Here is an 18,564-nt window from a genome sequence, read left to right as displayed (position 1 = left end):
GGGTTGCTGAAATGTGACTCATGGCTCCTAATCCTGACTTTATCATCTACTGGCTATGTGAACTGTCTTATTCCTTACCACTCCCCCTCCCATTTTAGAGAAATTGGTGTGAATACTTCCCAGTGGTTGAGGGCTAATGGGAAGGGTAACACAGTCTGCCAGAAGCCGATGTGAACAAAGACTCACTGTTAGCTACTACCATTCTCGTTACTGAGTACATGAAGAAACAAAAGCCCAGAGATGCTAAGTAACTTTCTGACAATTAGACAGTGATGTGACGGAAGATTTGCCCTGGTTCCTCTCACTCTGTGGTCAAGATTCCCTACCACTGAGAGGTCTAGGAAGGAGAACTGGTTGGTACCAAGTCTTGGGGATGTTGATGGAGGGAGGAAGGTGGCACCATGAAGAAGTGAACCAACCTGTCTTCATGTGATGCTGAATTTGAGTTTGAACATCTTGGGAGGACCTTTCCTAGAGGTTATCCTTTGCATTAAAGTCTGAAACAAAACACCATAGCATTTCCCTTTGATTTAAACTGTACTCTAATCTGGGGCAACATTATCAATGAGTAAATATGATCTAGACATGCAAATGGTAGACTGGAGAGTTTTCTGAAGAGATCTTAGAGGGTGTTTACACTGAACGCCTTTTTATATGCCTCATTCCAGGCCTCAGAACCATGGATTCCTCTGAGCTCTCTTCTCTCTGGTCTGGATTTGTTTGATTCAAAGATTCTAACTCCACTGAAGTTTACTAAGGCTATAAATAGATATGTAAACCCAGCCAAGGTGATGGAATATTTCATAAGCATAGCAAGAATGCATTCTTCTGATTGGGAAATCAGTGAAGAAAGTCAAATTGCAAAGAGGGATTAGTTGGAAACTCTGAAAGTAGAAAAGTAGGTCATCCCATGGTTCATACAGGGCCAACCTCATGGGGAGGTGATCTGTGCAGTTGTTCAGGTTTCTGTGCCCATACAAGCTTCACACTTGACTTAATCCTCTGCTGCTACCATCTTAAGATTCTTAAAGTATTTGAACGTGAATTCTACAGATTTCTGATGCTCTTGTCCTTAGATGTTATGTCCTCAGCACCTGATCCATGGGCTTAATGATGCGTTACATGATCTGGCATGTAGCTGTCATGTGTTTCACAGCAAATTATCTCTATTGCTGGAACTCGTTTTGTAATCCAGCCAAGTGGATCCCTTCTGTTTCATGGCACTCAAAAGTGGAACTGCAGCTAATACGTCCCACTCAATTCTCCTTTCATTTTCATCTCTAGGCCCATTGACACCCCACCCTGTTAAGTTCAGCTTGTCAGTTCACGATGATGTTGGGTGCACACTGTTAGTTCACTATGTTTATTTACAATTAGATAACTAGTTGTTGATTTAATGGATTATCTAAGTGAAAATTTATGTTTTCTGATTTGGGGGAAGAAGTACCCGCTATGTTACATACATGTTGCAGATCAAATAAATACCCACTTTGAAATTTATGTCAGAATAGGATATTTTGGCAATCAGATTGGTTAATAGAACCAAGGCATTTCCATAAAATAGAGAAATCTGGCTCAAGCCCCCACGGCCATGACCAATTTCATCTAGTCAGCAAAGAAAGACTTGGATGAGAGTTAAGAACCAGGGTCTTAGTCAGTCCTTTCTAGAAGTTTTAATTCTTGGTAATTCAAGGCACTAGGATCTGTTCACCTAGGACAGCTGCAACGGTAAGAGCTGAAGTATGGGAGCTGTTGACGAAGGCAGGCTAAATGTTACTAAATGCCCCACCTCAGGAGACATAAATAACTAACGAAAACAGATCTTTGATCAACTTGAAGGTTTTTTTTTAAATGAATTTTGTGGCCAGCTTTGATTTTGGAGATTGTACTGGTTATGTGAAATTTCAACTTAAATTTACAGAAAATAGTGGCAAACACTAGGATTAGGTCGTCATTGAAATACCAGAATTCTGTCTGTCTATGTCTTCCTTGTAATGCCCTTTATCCATCTGTATTTGTTTAGAATATGAATGTATATTCTGAAAACCAAAGGCCCATCAATCAAACCATTTCCCACCTGCTCTCTCCTAAGAGACTATCAAAGTAGTAAATTAAATGAAACCGACATTGTTTTAGTGCTTGGCCGTCATAAAATATTACTGGTTCCAGGTGAATGCCTGTTTACAAGGGACCTTTGAAGATTTAACAGGGATATTTAGTGAATGGAATACCATGCATGTAATGAAAACATTTACATCACAAACAATATTAAAAGGCAAACCAGCAAAGAAACATAAATTCACAAATATAAAAAGAAGTTTAATAAATGTTTTATATGCATGTTGATATGAAAAATGAAAAAGGATACAGGGTATGGACAGATATTCCACTGCAAAAAAATAAAAATAGCTCATAATTATTTTTAATATCCCTAGTAATCAAACAATTTAACTTTAAAGAAGACATAATTTCATCTTCAAAATGAGTACTGATTGAAAAATGGTATAACTCAATACCACTCAGTACTGGGATGCTATAAAGACAGCCAGAATTTCCATGTGTCTAGGATGGGAAAGTAACTAAATTATCTATGGTATACTTAAATATATTACAAAATATTCAGTCATAAATTCTGTTCATTTTTTACAGATTATAATTAGAGAAGATTACTCATAAGACATTCTAATTGAGAATACCAAAAAAGTCATGACTTACGCAGCATAAAATATGTCATGTTATTATGTGTGTGTGTGTGTGTGTGTGTGTGTGTGTGTGTGTGTGTGTGTGTGTGTGCATCTAAGGAAAATGCAGGAGAGGCCACTCAAATGTCTTTGTGAAGCTTGTTTATTTTTGCTATCTCTGCAGCACTAAGATGCATCTAAACCCCACAATTTTGAGGGGATCGAGAGACTGTGACCTCATATGCTCTTGTCTCTATATTTTTCCTTTTTGCCTAGAAACTATAAAAGTCACAAGTTTCCAAGTTCAGATTTTGCCAAAGAGGCCTTTGGGTCTGACGATATTACCGTGAGGACCAACTTGAGAAAGTCATTGCTGCCAGTGATCACTGGAGCCTGGCTCCAGGGGTCCAGGCCTAATTTCAAAACTGTTCCTCTATTTGCCATAAATATAAACAGTCTATTCCAGCCTTTGATTTAGAACTGAATCATAGTTTCTATACCTGTAGAATGTGTTTTAGAAGCTTCCAGTTTATTACCACCTTTCAGAGCCCACCTGTGTACGAGTGGAGACAGACGCCACTCTGTAACTCCTCCTCTGGGGAGTAATAAGCCACATGTGACTGAAAGAGACAGGGCCCCCGTCTGTTGTCCGCAGGCCCATAACAGGGCCCCATTCCAAATGTGAGTGTGATGCACCCACCATCCTATTTACCAATTAGACTTTTACATGGTCCCAAAGTCAACAGCCATCCCAGCAGGGCCAGCCACCTTAGCCAGTGAAAGGAATGGAGAGCAGTTAGAAGTTAGAGGGAAGTTTAGCTTTACTCACTCACAAGGAGTTCAGCAGCTACACCCACCTGCAATTCCATGTTACCTTTGAAAACATTGGCCTCAAAGACTTGTCACCCATGACATGGAAGGCCTCAGTCCAAATGGAATATGTAAGAGAAGTGCCTCCTCCTCCCCCAGCCAGGCTCCTGCTGACCTTTTGGATCCCCACCAGTTGCCCAGCTGTCGTGAAATGTGAGAGAAGGTAGAACGTCACTGGACCTGGACTCGTCATGGGGCCATTCAGCCAGTACTTGGGCCAATTTGCTAAAAATCTCCATGCTAAAGAGTCAGTTCCCTGACTGACCAATCTGATGAAACACTGGCTCATTTTCAGCACCAACCATTTCCGTCTTTGGAATATGTTCACTGCCTTGGAATATAGGGCTACCTAAAGGACACAGAAAGCTGCCCAAATCTGTGTGCTTGAATACTGGCCCAGGGACAGGTATGCCCACTGCATCTGCCTCAGGCCAGCGCTGACCTCTCCTAGCTAGAATGTTGCTTGTGGTGTGTAGGATATTCATACAGCTCAAGTATATATGAAAGGCTTCTCTTAGATGTGTTTGAGGATGTTGTAAGAATCCATTGTTTTTCTAGCAAGCTATCAAATCATTGTCTTTAGAAGGTTCTGGCTTTCCTATCATTCTCTGTGGAGGTTTATTATCTGAGAGCTGCTAGATTGTCTTAAAAGCAGAGGTTTCTTTCTTTTCCCTTTTACAAAACTGGTTGCTGTATTTGTAGCCAAGTCTCATAAATTAAAATACTTGTCAAAATAAATGAATAGTATGTTTGTTATATTCATGACTTAAAATCACGTTTGATTGCTTACTCATTAATCTGAAAACTTAAGCAATACACTGAGTATTACAGTCATTAGGGAAATACAGCAGAGTCTCCAAACAGCCAGATGTCATGGAGAACACTGCACAGTCGTGCTTGTTTCTAAACTGGGCGTGTGGATGGACAAATTAGTTTTCCAATTTCAAAAGATTTGCCCTGGAAGAAAATCCAATCCATAGATATAATCTATCAGGAAACAGAATTGGGATCATGGTATACTAAGTAGATTTTAGATGGAAAATTGTAAAATGCAATTTCATCTGGAACCTCAAGGATGGACAGAGGCTGTTCTGCCCACATGGTTGTGGGGGTGACCTTTCCTATTCCCAACTGAGTGGAGAGTCAGAACTGAGAGAACTGGTGTCTGCGTGAGAGAGAACAAAGCCAGACAGCCTTGTAGCTGAGGCCTTGTTCTCCCTCTGGGATACAGAGCAAACACTGATCGCTCCTCTGCTTGGGTAGCATTTTTCCCATGCAGGAAGCACTATAGTGGGAGTTGGGAGGATGATGTCTGGTTATGCTTCATTCCATTCTCTCATGTGTAAAGGGCCAGCTGTGCTTCTCGGTGTATTGCATGAATATTAAATGTCTGACTATGGAGAGCCGTCCTAGCCCAGGAGGCACCAAAGGTTACAAAGGCAGGAGCCATGATGTCATCGGCAGAATAGCATCTTCTAGTATGCCTTTGGCTCTGGTCTGACCTTTTCTGCCCACATTCCAAGTTTGGTTTTTGTTTTTTGTTTTTTTCTGTGCACTAACTTGTATTCTCCTAATAGGCTTTGCTTCTGTTTTTAAAATTGCAACTATTCATTAACTTTTTTTAGCGGTGTGATTCATGATTTCAACCTGGTAATCTGTGTTTAGCTAGAAGCAGGTAAATTAAGATCCACATGCTGTGTGACAGGTGGGGATAGAGGCATGGACACAGTGTCACAGGAGTACCAGGGAGTCTGTGGAAGGCTGCCAGTGGGAAATTCTGAACTGTGACCACACTCAGGTCTGATGGTGGGAAGACCAGTTCAGCAATAGAAAAACTATTGTGTCTAAATGTTAGAAGCTAGGACGGAAAGCTGCCAGCCATCAAGGCCCTTCTGCAGAATCGAGTGTCAGGCCTAAGGCAATGCCCCATTTGACTGTAGTGGACCAGTCCCTACACAGAGAACTTAGCCTGAAATTCCACCTTCTCCTAGAGGGATGAGCTCCGCCTGGGCAAAGAGCTTTCCAAGGGATATTCTTCTGAGACAGTGTTTAGTTTAAGTATTGGATTAGCTGGGTAATATAATTCTAGGGTACTCTAGAAAAGACAAAACAAGGCAGCTGTCCATACTGAGGCTGAGTGTTAGTTACATTGTAAATGTATGTGACACCTAATTTATAAGATGCTTTTTCATGTACTGTTTTATCTTCCAATGGTTGATAGAGTGGTTTATTTAGTATAGCCTTTTTCAAATGTGGGTAATATGTGTGCTAGTTAGAAATAATGAAGAAAGTGCCATGCGACTGTATATGTGTGTGACTCTGTGTGTGTGTCTGCCTTTCCAACGCGGCATCATATTTCATGTCTTCATTTCTAATAACTCCCACTTTCTGGAGACCTTCAAAGCCCTTGAGATTGGACAAAATTGAGGCACCCCACTGGGTAAATGGCAAGTAAAGCCACCCGGTGCCTTGGGATCACCTTTGTGAGTTCTCTAGCCTTTTAAACCCAAGTACTTTATCTTCAATTTTCTTGTACGTCTGGTATTATTAATGTATTCAGTTCTGGAGCAGAAGAAATGTTATTACTATGTAAGCAAATACACTGAGTTTTAAATTTTCTGACATTTGCATTGTCCTGGTGGTGCTCAGTTTGAGTCTCGGCTCTGCATCCACACACTCTTTCCATGGCTGTGCCCCCAGCTCCACGTGGATTAAGATTTCATGGCTGCCACTTGACCTTGCTGGGAGCCAGGCTTCCCCTGTGTAGACATGGGTTGTGAATATTGTTTAATAAATGGTGATCTATTTTCAGCAAGGAAGTTAAAAAAAATGCAGTGAAAACAAATTCAGGATTTTCTCATACTTGTCAAGTGGTTACACACCACTTTAAAATTTTACTTCAAGTCATTCAGAGGAAGAATATGATTCAGTTTAATGTGTTTAACATATACCTCACTTCTTAGCAGCTTACTACATAATTAAAGGAGGTAAATGTATTTGGGGTTGAAATATGGATGGCTTTTCAATAGGCATGTTTTTTGTTGTTATGGGACAATTTAAGCAGAAACCTCTTTAAAATGTGATAAGGATGAATAGAGTTCTTAGCACAGCTGAAGAAATCCTGTTACTTTCTTTCGCTTGAAGCTTAAAGCTACAAAGTTTATAAAGGCCCCAATTATGAATTTTTCAGTCTGAGGGGGAAATGGAAATAGGTTTATCTCATTTTCTGAATGCAGATTGACACTCCTGAGAATAAAGCCATTGAGTACTTCTGGGGACACTAAGTCCGATGCTAGTGTCCGGGGATGATGCTAATGGGGACCTGCTCATTTTTCCGATGGAATGTAATGCTTTTAGATGTCAGGGTGCTCTGAAGAAGGACCTATTTTAAAGCTTTGTTTACAGTGGCATCATATCGGCTCTTGTAGGCAGTTGTCGCTTGGTTCTGAGGAGAAGCCTGGATTCAGTGAGAAGCCAGCTGTCTTCAGGTGCCGCTCACAGGCCATACTGCACTTCCTCCATGTGTAATTCCACAGTCTTGCCTAGACTTAATTGCGTGTATTAAAACTTGAGGTGAATGATTCCAACCTTGTGTTGTCAGATCCTGTTCTTTGTCCTGTAATTTTACTCAACAGTTGTGGGCAACATGGAATATGTGAAAAACAGTAAAAAAAAGAATGGCAATATGTTAAGTTCAACAGTTTAACCCAAAGAACTCAATATGGGAAATAAGCCTTTCTTCATATTAGTTCATTAGTTCATTTGACATGTAATTAAAATAGAAGCACACAATTCTCGGCACAATTACTAATAAAAAATGCCTTTATAAGTACAGTTTATTATGCTCTGTGAGCATTTGGTTGGTTCCTTTTTATTCTCTACCCAGGCTAAGGATAATAACATCAGATTATAAAAATGCAGGCTATAAAAGTGACAGAATGCTACAGGTTGACAAGAGAATAAACCACACAATGAATATTGAGGGACTCTGCAGTGAATGCACTAGGTGGCACTTATTGTTAAAATATTGACTCGTCAGCTTAGAAGCTGCAGACCCTGGCAAAGCACTTGGAGTTGCAGCCCCATGGAAGTGGCGGTGGCACAAACCACACAGGCCTGGGTGGAGGAGCAGGGCTGCACCTCTAAGGGCTGTGTGTTCTTGTGGGATGAAAAGTAAGCATGAAAAGAAGACCCCAAATTGCCCATTTGATGTGTTTGATCTTGGCAGTGCCTGTGTTCCTCTGTCAGCTCTGTGATGAAGAGATTAAAGAGAAACAACAAAGCGAATGCAGGGTACGGATAAACAAGTCAAGTGGGACTCAGTCTGCAGGCCAGGGAATGATCTCTGTGTTAGGACAGAAAATTAAATGTAACCACCATTGTGCCTCAGATGCCATGCTAAGCGTTAGCTGCACTGGGAATATTGCCAAGGCGTTAGTATTGTCTCCTCACTCAGAAACACACACACCTTACTGGTTGGTGGGGAGTCAACATCCAACTGGTCAGCATAGACTTTGGGTTCAAATACAAAAGCAGATCTGAGCCCAGGAGAAGATAAGGCCGGAGTGAAATTGCACACGTGGCCCCTTTGAATCAGATCTGTTGTTAAAGGGTGTGTTATAAGTTGTACAAAGTTATTTACATTGATTTGAGTCTTTATGTTTACAATTGTTGACTTTTCCATTTCCTTAATCTTTACAAAGTATAGACAGAGTAAGTAGATGGAAATACTCTCCACACTAAGGTCTCATTGTTTTCTTGGAGAGTCTCAAATATTCATTTTAGAAGTGTCTGGGAAGCAGACACTGTACTTCCCAAAACTAATCCCTAATCTTTAAATTTAGAATAACACTCAGCATTGGCACTTGAAATCCAGCATAAGAACAAGAGTTTACATGTACCATAGCAAGGTTTTCATTTTCTTGTGTTCTTGAGAAGTCATCTACTCCTGGCTCCACAAACAGTGGTACAGAAACAATACAAGCAACCAACTACAGCTTCCGAAGCTGTGTCTTGTGACTCTATGTGAAGTCCTGTATCAAGATGTGAGAAGTCACAAGAATGACAGCAGCAGAAGGATTTTCAACATAGTGACCAAAAATTAAAATCAAACACACGGAATCCAGGCTGTTTCTTGCTGTACCTCTGTGTTGTACCCTGTGACGTCACCATAGCCTTTGTTCTGAACACATCATGTACTACACACGACCTCCAAAGTGGTGTACAGAACACAAGCAAAAGCTGCCTGAAAGCACCTTGTTCACATTCCAGGCATTTCTGTGCTATAGATGGCAATGCTTTTACTGTACATACAAAGTTTTCTGCTTTCCTAAAACCATGATGATTTAACTGTGGAGAAAAATTAGATTAGCTATTTTCTTATTATCATCCAACAGCATTTAAGTATCAGATCAAGCTTTCAGTCAAACCTGAAAAATATTGAAGACACTCTTCATTCAACAAGGTTTAAGGTCTTTACGTAAAAATAAACAAGTTATATCTCATTAGCAAGCTGAATTGCTTCATCCTTAATAAAGCATAAAAGTATATTTATTTCAAAGAATTATATTAAAAATAAATTCCTCTTGCATCACCGGTTAATGCTTGATTTGTATAACTGTTTTATATACCTATGTGCCTGCACAGAAAGCTTCCCATGCAGAAGGGGGTGCCTGTGAAAAAAGATTGGGAAGCCTGCAGTGAACAGCATTTTGATGAAGGAGGCACAGAGTGTGTGATTCCATGATTTTGTAGAACAAAGCTGGTCCTGTGTTTTGAGATGATGGCATGCTATTTCAGCCTGTGTCTCTGCTTGGCCAGATTTGTTCACATTTGTTCTTAGGCTGCTTCGGGTATATGCTGCATGCCTCCACACTGGATGGTATCTTGGAAAACAGTTCTCCAGGGAGTACCTAGGACCAAGCTATTAATGCTGCCTGCCTTACTTTCCACCCTACACATACACACACACACACACACACACACACACACACACACACAAATATATATATATATATATATATACACACACACACACACACATATATATGTATATATGGGGTATGTATGTATATATGTATGTACGCATGACAAGAAATAAGAAAATACACATATATTTGTTTAAACTATGTTTATGGGACAGCAAAGTGAGTTTGTGCACAAAAGGTAAAGGACTGTGCCCTGCAAACCTGCTAACCTGAGTTCAAGCCATAGAAGCTATGTGAAAGATGAAAGGAGAGAATTGATTCCACAAAGCTGTCCTTTGATCTCTACAAAAGCCACATAGAACATATGCACACATGTGCTCCCCCCACATTGTTTAAGAAATTTAAAATATTTTTAAATTTTGAATTTGAATATATCAATTTAAAATTGATATATTAGATTTCAGCATATATTGTGTCTTATCATTCACTCCTTTTTATTCAGCAAACACATATTTCCCTCATATTTATTACTCTAACTCAAGAAGGTCAGACCATCTAAAACAGAAAAAAAAGCACTGTCCTCTTGAAGTTTCAATTCTGATAAAGTGAGGATAGACAGTTAAGAAGTGAGAGAGATGAGAAAAGATAAAACACTGAGGATGTGCTGAAAACTCTAAGGAAGTAATAAACGGTGGACCACAGGGAGTAGTGGGATGCTGAAATGTAGTGTGCCAGCAAACCCTGGCGTTTGAGTAGAGATGTGGAGACTTCACAGTGAGGTTCATAAGATGCAGTGGGTAACTTTCTCAGGAAGACAGCTTAGAACAGCCACTGAGACAGGTACAAAGATACTAGTCTAGCTGCCTAGAGTCCTGGGGATGAAAAAAAGCAACTCAAACATGTGATCAGAAGTGTAACAGACCCTACCACCTCAGAGGCCATAGAAAGAGTGTGGAATTTCATCCATGTGAGGGGAGAGGGTATTATAGACACCTGAACATGAACATAGGACAGGCATGATCTCAGATTTTTTTTTGCAAGATTGTCATTAATGCTGAGTTGAGTATTTGGTCCACTGAAGGGACGATGTATAGGTAGAAACAGACCAGCAATAAGGCTGCTGCAGAAACCACTTTGGAACTAGATCCAAATTGGTGGCAGCAAGGGTGGTTAGAATTTGTCAAAACCTGGTGAAATTTTCAGATGTGTTGAAAAAATGAGCATGTGTGGCTGTAGGAGAGGAATAAAGGTGAAGAAATACTACACAGCTTTTGGCATGACCAATTGCCTTTAATTTTGATATAAAGGAGTATACAAGGAATTTTGAAAGATTTGCTGTACGGTTTTAGAGATAATGCCCAGTTGTTCACATAGTCCTGAAGCTTGGTCAGAAAGTCTGATAAATGTAGAATTGATTTGCCTGTTCTCAAACCAAAACAGGTGAAGTCATAACGGACTAGAGACCCTTAGCATTTTCAGAGATCAGGTAATAAAGAGGGATTGTGGAGGGACATGCAATTGAAGACCTAGAGAGGTGAAGGAGAAGCCTAGGCAGTCTTGTGTTCTGGAAGGTACATGAGGAGAAGACACCAAGGATGACAAAGTGCTCAGTGGTGTCCTAAACTCAAGGCGGGAGGTGGCATTAGCTTCTGCTACCAGGAGATGCTTTTGGCTTTGACAAGAGCAGATTCAATGAGCCAGAGCCTGTTCAGAGTCTCAAGGTTTGCCTTAGAGACAGTCAAGAAATGGCATTGTGCCTGTTTTCATGAATGGGTCCTGAGAAGGCTTTTATTTTTGTTGGATAGGCAAATTAGTAGCCTTTCTGTATACTGACCTTCCTATGTGTATCTGGAAATTAGATGGCTAAATACAGAAATATGTGAGGACAGAAGCTTAGGTTGTAATCAAGCCATGTGAACAGATCCCGTGGGTTTAGGGGAGTTTGGAAATGTCATGGCTACACTTGGTAGCATGAGAACAATGGCATCCCAGAAGGCGAACAGAAGGCATTCCAGCTGATCAGCTGAGTAGAGGGAAGATACCAAGTCAGATAGTTCTCATGTGCACTTTACAGTTTGGGTAACAGTAGCCTCTAAAGTATCATGTCAAAATTTAGATATGATTCTTTCTTTCATGTCCTCCTTGCTGCTCTTGGAAGAGGTAACTCTGTGGTTTAAGGGGAGGATGCAGAAAGCCTCTCCCATGTACTAGATGCTTTGAAACCAGCCTATGTTTTGTGGATAGAACAGCATGGTCATTTGTATTATTCACTGTACCTCTGTAACAAGGTCTCCCTGTAACTCTGCTACCTAGTAATGTGGGTGTCTTGATGAATCAAGTCATTTAGTTAACAAGGACCTCCAGAGTGTGACTTCAATGACTCACCAGTTTGGAAGCAAGTCAGGATATGAGTCCATTCTGTCCAGGAGTAGACTTTGTTTCATCCAGTGATCCCAGGCTCTGCTGTGAGAAAGCCTGAAAACCACGAGACTGGGTGACAGAGTATGTGATTGATTAACTGAAGAGATCATTTGATGTGGGAATCAACCAGGCCCCATAATCACCTACAAAACAGCCATATAATGGTTTATCTTAAAATAATGGAATTTATGGTTTTGTTTTGTTTTTGTTTTCTAAGAACATAAGATCCCCATTCCCAAATTAGAGCAGTTCTATAATGCATCATCTCTTTCCATAGTTTTCATTTTGAGGAAATGTTATAGTCTGTGCTAAAATTCTGGACTGAAAGCTGAAGAAAATGATTGATTCCATCACCAGATGCCATTTGGTCCATAACTGTGGGAAACAGAATCTCCAAACAACAGTGTTTTCCCATTAGATGTGTGGGTGTTATACTGTCACTGCACTTTCTGTAACGTTTTGTGGATACAATGTATAGACAATAGTAAAGTTTTTATAGAATAAATATATCTAATGATTTAACTTATGAATTATCAAATTTAAAATTTATATTTCTGAGTGCTGTTCTTTTTTCTCTGTCTCCAATATTTTAAAGTGGATAGATGAAACTGAGAGTTTAGGATGAAGGAAGTAAGAAAAATAAGATACCATTTCTATGTAAAGCTGTTCAATGTACCAATTCAATATTCTGCTGCTTAGTTGATGGGTATATCATAATGAACATTCAGAATATATGTGAATTCACAATATGCAAAGTTGAAATCATAATTATGGCATAGAAGTAATAAAGAAAATGATTTAACCACATTTTAAAATTGATTTTATTTTCTAAGATTGAACGTGTAAAACCTTTCATTTTAGCCAGATGATTAGAAAGATCTAGTTTTGCCGATTATTTTTATAGTAGAATAATCTTTCATTATTAATCTGCTTAAGTCTTATCTCAAGTCAGTTCATCAATGCTAGCAATTAAAGATAGAAAATGCATGTGCTCAATTTCAAGAATTAAAAATAATGCCTTGGGAGTAAGCATTTCTTTTCTGTGGTGAATGGATTGTTGGGTTTTCCAATTAAAGAAGTCTCCATACTGGAAATGAGTAGTCAATTATGAAAATTATTTTTGAATAGCCAATTTACATATCCGTAATTGTGTTCATTTCTTTTGAAAGGCTATGTTGGAGTTTACAGTATTTTGATTGGTTACCCCTGCATTTGTGTTATTAATACTATTGCCAACAAGATTCCCCAATGAATGGGCTTTGAGTGCCTTTCTGGATATGACTGAATCATAAGTAAACTTGCTTTTTAATGAATGAAAACTATCCAAAGAGTTACTAGCAATTTTCAAAATTAGTTAGACTGTACTTCTTTGGACTGACAGTAGCATCCATGAACTGCCTCCTGAATTCACATTTGGTCTTTTCTACCTTAGCCATTGAGGAAGATTTGAAATTCCTCTATTGGAGTGCAGCCTCCAAACCCAAACTATAGTCACACAGCAGGTCTGCCTTAAGTGTCCTACAGTGCCATAGCCTCATGTGATTAGTAGAAAAATTAAATCAAATTTTTCATAGAATATGACATTTCAGTTTTTTATATTAAAGATATGCAAATACATTAAATGAGTAAAAAGGTATGAAAGTCATGTATAAAAATGGGACACCTGTATATATGATGAACATATATTATTTGTAGCGATTAATTTTCTTATGTTTGCAAGTATGTGTGGATTTAGATTGTGTCTAGAAATATGTGTCATGAGGAAATGCTATACCCCTTTGTGACCTGAATGTACACTTCTATAATGTATTCTCTTGTTCATCTTTTCTCTATAATGTATTCTCTTGTTCATCATTTGTATATTGAGCTTTTCATTTTGCACCCTGTGAGTGAATAACTTATTAGAAAAAGTTGCAAGTGTGTACAGTTCAGTGGTAGAACCCTTGCCTAGCGTATGTGAAAGTGTAAGTTCAATCCTTCACAGGAGAGACACACACAGAGATTGATAGACAGACAGACTCACATGATAAGACAGATTGATGAGGAGAGAAGGTAAGAGGTAGCCATATCATTCCTTTAACAAGAGCTGGCCCAAACTGAATATTTCAGGACCAGACAAACCAGAGCAAATCCCTCATCATGCTCTGCTGCTGTGACGGCAGAGGTCATATTATTGAAGATTTCAGCATCTTAGCATAGTAAGACTTGAGATGTTTTTAAGGCGACATTTGCTTTAAGACCAAGTAAAGATTACAATACTAGACACAGTGTCCCTGCGATAAGCATGTCCCACAAATTAATTAGTGTTGTTGGACTCGTTTGCAGCTCATTGCTGTGTTTGATGAACAAGAGCCACTCCAGAAGATTGAGAGCCCCAGTGGAAACTCCATGGATCGGCAGAGCCCAGATGCTTTCGAGACAGAAGTGGCTGCTCAGCTGGCTGCGTTTAAACCACTCGGCGGGGGAATCGTAGTGACCCCGTCTGCTCTGAAGTTAGGTAGGTGGATTGTGCTGTTGACACCATCCGTTTGGTTGCAAATGGCATCAGCTTACTAACTTCCTTCTCTGTGAAGCTCATCATATTAATATGGTTCTCTATAAAACACATCTGGCTTCCCCTCTCTCTAAATTATATTTCTATGGCTCTCCACTGCTGCTGGAGCTCATGTAAAGAGATACAGTTTTTATCTTGAACTCAGAGTGACTCCCACTTGCATGCCCTTGAAGGATCACACGGAAGCAGACTGTAAGTGATGAAGTTTGCCTGTATCCTGGAAGCATCTCTGTTTTTGTAAAGTTCACCGCTTGGGAAAAGCTAAGGGTTACCAAGGAACCCACACTAGAAATAAGGTTCTCTTTCTCTCTTAGGCATCCTGTTTTTCTTCCTATATATATCTTAGACATTGGAGGAAACAGTTGGGGAGTTAGTTTTGGAATTTGAATTTGCCTGCTGATTTATTCAGAAAAAGAACAGTTTACCTGGTGATTTTGCTCAGAATTCTTTTTCTTAATATTTGTTTTGAACATATAGGAAGTGAAAATAAACATTCTTCTAAAGTTTTTTTTTTTTTATCAAGTACTACTTCTAACATATCTATTTTTCCTGATACTTCTTAGAGATAAATTTGGGTCAGTTTAATAGCATGTCATTTTTGACAGCCTACTAATGTGCGAGTGTTTGAAATCAGTGTTATTTGGGTAGATCATGAAGACAACATTATGAGACCGCTCCTTATTCTGGATAGAGCTAAATTTGACCTCATTCTCTGGTAGAAGGACAGACACAGTCCCCACTTCTCAAAAAGAATCTGCTTTTTCTTGGAGAAGAACATGCACTTAGAATTGTGACAGTTTGTCTGGTAAGGATAGGCAGATAAAGACACTTGCTGTCAATCACACGGACCATAGGTCTATCCCTGGGACCCACAAGGTAGAAGGAGAGAACCAACTATGTTAGTTGCCTGCTGACTTCCACCGGTATACCTAGGTATGCATGAAATAGTACACACACACACACACACACACACACACACACACACACACACTAAATCGAAACATTTAAATTGTAAAACTTATACATATCTCTTTTTGCCCCTCATTTGAAATTCAACATTTACTATTGTCCACCATGATGGTGTATGTCTTTAATCCCAGGACTCAGGAGTCAGAGGCAGACAGATGTCTGTGAGATCAAGGCCACTCTGGTCTACTTTAGTAAGTTCCAAGACAGCCAAAGCTACATAGTGAGATACTGTCTCAAAATAAATAAACAAATGAACAAATAAATAAATAAAATTACTGTTTATTATATATATGGGCAAACCATATAACCCTGTTTTGTCTCAGATTTCTGAAAAGCATTTGTAGTATCCCTTTTAAAACAAACCAGAAGGGAATTAATGACCTACGGTCTTACATTTTCCTGCATTTTGGAATCAGGCTAACAAAGCAGTCTGCTAGAACATAGATGGCAAAGGGCTGGTTGGCGGCTTCTCCTCTTCTGGAGCCAGGCTCGTGGCTTCAGCAACCTTGCAGCCCCATCGTTCATTTGCATAATGGATGCCTTTTTATCCATTATGCAAATGGTATGAGAGGAAAATTAGGCAATAAGGGAAGACGAAAGGAGAAAATTGCTCTTGCTTGTTTTAATATTCTATTTATAAGCAAGTGCTGTGAGCTTCAAAAGGCTGCGACTCGTGGTATCCCTGCCTCTGGAAACTTGTTTTCACCTTTCACTTACGGGCTTTTGCAGGGAGGAAAGTTTGTTTGTCTTCTGCTTTTTCTTGGCTTCTTTTGCTGGACCATCTGATCAAAAGAGTGATGCTGAATCCAAGAAGAACCACCTCAAATTCTCCTCCTTGCAAAATAGATTTTGTTTGTATTTTTAAAAGATTTATTATTTTATTTTTATTTGTGTACACGTGTGTGTATGTGTGTATGTGTACACACCCATGCACATGCATGTGTGTGGATTACATGGAGGGCTAGAATAGGAGGGTCAATTTCTTAGAGCTGTCGGTACAAGCAGTTGTGGGTCACTGGACATGGATGTTGGAGACCAAACTCAGGTCCACTAGAGTGTACTCTCTTCCTCACTGAACTATCTCTTCAACCCCTCTTATTTGAGACTGATTTTGTGTCTATTCAGTAGGACTACATATCAGACCCTGACATAAAGAGACTACATGGAATGACTTCATCCCTCACTCCTTTATTGGTCCTTACTCCTTGAATGTTAGCTATCGTGTTTTAATATTCTCTTTTTCAAGAGATTTGGAGTTGGGGCAGAGAAGCTTAGTAGCTCATTCAAATCATGTATTGATCAGGCGTCAAAGTCAGGATGTGAACTCTTGCTGGCTCAAGTGTTAGGAACCATTTCACTCTACGATACTGTTCATAGAAATACTGATAAAACTTTCTTGGACTTTGCTTTGTGAATGTAAACCAAATCCCAGAGAGGGCCAAACATCTAGGTCTACACATCCACTTCATTTAGTCAGGTAGATGAACTGATGACAGGAGATAGCATTCATGTTGCTTGTTTCTGTAACAAAGCCACTAACAGGAGTACCAGGCAATGGGTCACAGTGAATTTATACTTAGGAAGCTGAGGTCACCAAATTCATGAAGCGTGTTCTCTCCTTCCTTCTTTTCATTTAGGTCTGCACCCCAGATCTATTAGGTGGTACCACCCACGTTCAGAGTGGGTCTTTCCTCCTCAGGTAAACAACTCAAAGGCACATCTAAACATGTGTCCTCTAGGTGACTCCGAATCTGGTCAAGGTGACAATGAAGATCGACCATCATACATAGCTTCTTAATTGGACCAAATTTAGCAAGATGATTGTCTTTCTAATACTTGCTTTTACTTACAAAAACCCTTGGGGTTTTATTCTGGTAGACAAGTTAAAGAAATGTATAACGCATTCAGTTCTGTGTCTGCCCATCTGCTGTGCTATTACTGTTCTCACAACAGGGGCTGGTCATATACTGCCTCAGGATGGAACTGGCTTGGCCATGGCTCTTCTGGGGTGTGACCTTGGTATGTTGTGAAGCATACCCCGTGCTCCTGCTTATATCACCACAGGGAGGGGGTGTCTGAAGAGGAATAGTTTTTCTGTTCCAGCAATTCATCATGAAGGATGCTTAGACATGAAGAATGCCAACCACTGAGCCCTAGGCCTTCATGGCCTCTTGTCAAGTAGCTTTGTTGCTGATCACCTTTCATGGTTGCTTAACCTGTCTACAGTCACCAAGAACTATCTGCCATTTAGTAATTTCCTTGAAATGTTAATGTCTTTGTGTTCAAATTTTGCTCACTTTTCCTCACTTCATCTCTGTTTATCTGATAAAATGTGCTAATTCTGTCTAATCTTAAATGCTATTTTTCTGTAAAGCTTTGTCTAAATCTTTAAGACAGTGTTATATACAGTATTATAAGCAGGTAACTTCCAGTTATCCAACCAATGATAATATCCCCCAACCTAAAAATGTTTGCAATTCCATATCTTATAAACTAATTATATATATATATATATATATATATATATATATATATATTTGTATGTTTATATTTAATTTGCAAGCAAAGTTTTAAACCAAGGGGCAATAACATAATTCCAACCCCATTTATCTAAATTATTTCTACCATGAATTTTCTAATAGATTCTCTAATGACTAAGTGACTGGCCCAGACTCAGTTCTAACAAATTATTATCATCTTCTATTATACATCCTCGAAATTGCTAACACAACAGTCTATTTAAGAGAAGAAATCTGTTGGCTGAAACAACAGCTAGAATTGTGGAGAGCTATATTCGTAGAATCCATTTGGACCTCGAAATTACCTTGTTCAAGACTTTTCCCCATGCCCTCTAGAGCCCTTTAGTACTTCTAATGATAGTTCAGTGATTTGATGAGGGGTTGATCCTAATTAGCAACAACATTGTTGGTTGCTTACATTCTGGATGGGGTTGGATTCATGATCAATCTCAGAACAAGTAGGATAGATATAACCAGCAGGTTCAATAGTAGCTCATACTCACAGGAGTTTGGTTAATAGACAGCAAGTGGAGGGCAGATGCTTCCTAGAAGTCTCATAGCAAGGATACTCACCTTTACTCTCGGGAATCATGCACTCTTGGAATGAATTTTATAAATATAGT

At 39.4% G+C, this 18,564-nt stretch overlaps 1 protein-coding gene across 1 annotated transcript in view; it reads left to right on the top strand.

Moving 5' to 3' along the window:
• Pard3b (par-3 family cell polarity regulator beta) overlaps positions 1–18,564 on the top strand; it is a 978,380-nt gene that overhangs the window by 350,496 nt on the left and 609,320 nt on the right. Inside the window, exon 3 of the mRNA XM_006975013.4 lies at positions 14,225–14,396. Within this exon, the coding sequence (XP_006975075.2) occupies positions 14,225–14,396 (172 nt within the window). The remainder of the gene's footprint in view (positions 1–14,224; positions 14,397–18,564) is intronic.

Source organism: Peromyscus maniculatus, chromosome 13 (assembly GCF_049852395.1).
Source record: "Peromyscus maniculatus bairdii isolate BWxNUB_F1_BW_parent chromosome 13, HU_Pman_BW_mat_3.1, whole genome shotgun sequence".
NCBI lineage: Eukaryota > Metazoa > Chordata > Mammalia > Rodentia > Cricetidae > Peromyscus > Peromyscus maniculatus.
Note: the sequence above shows the minus strand (reverse complement) of the source record. Positions and strands in the feature narration are given on the sequence as shown.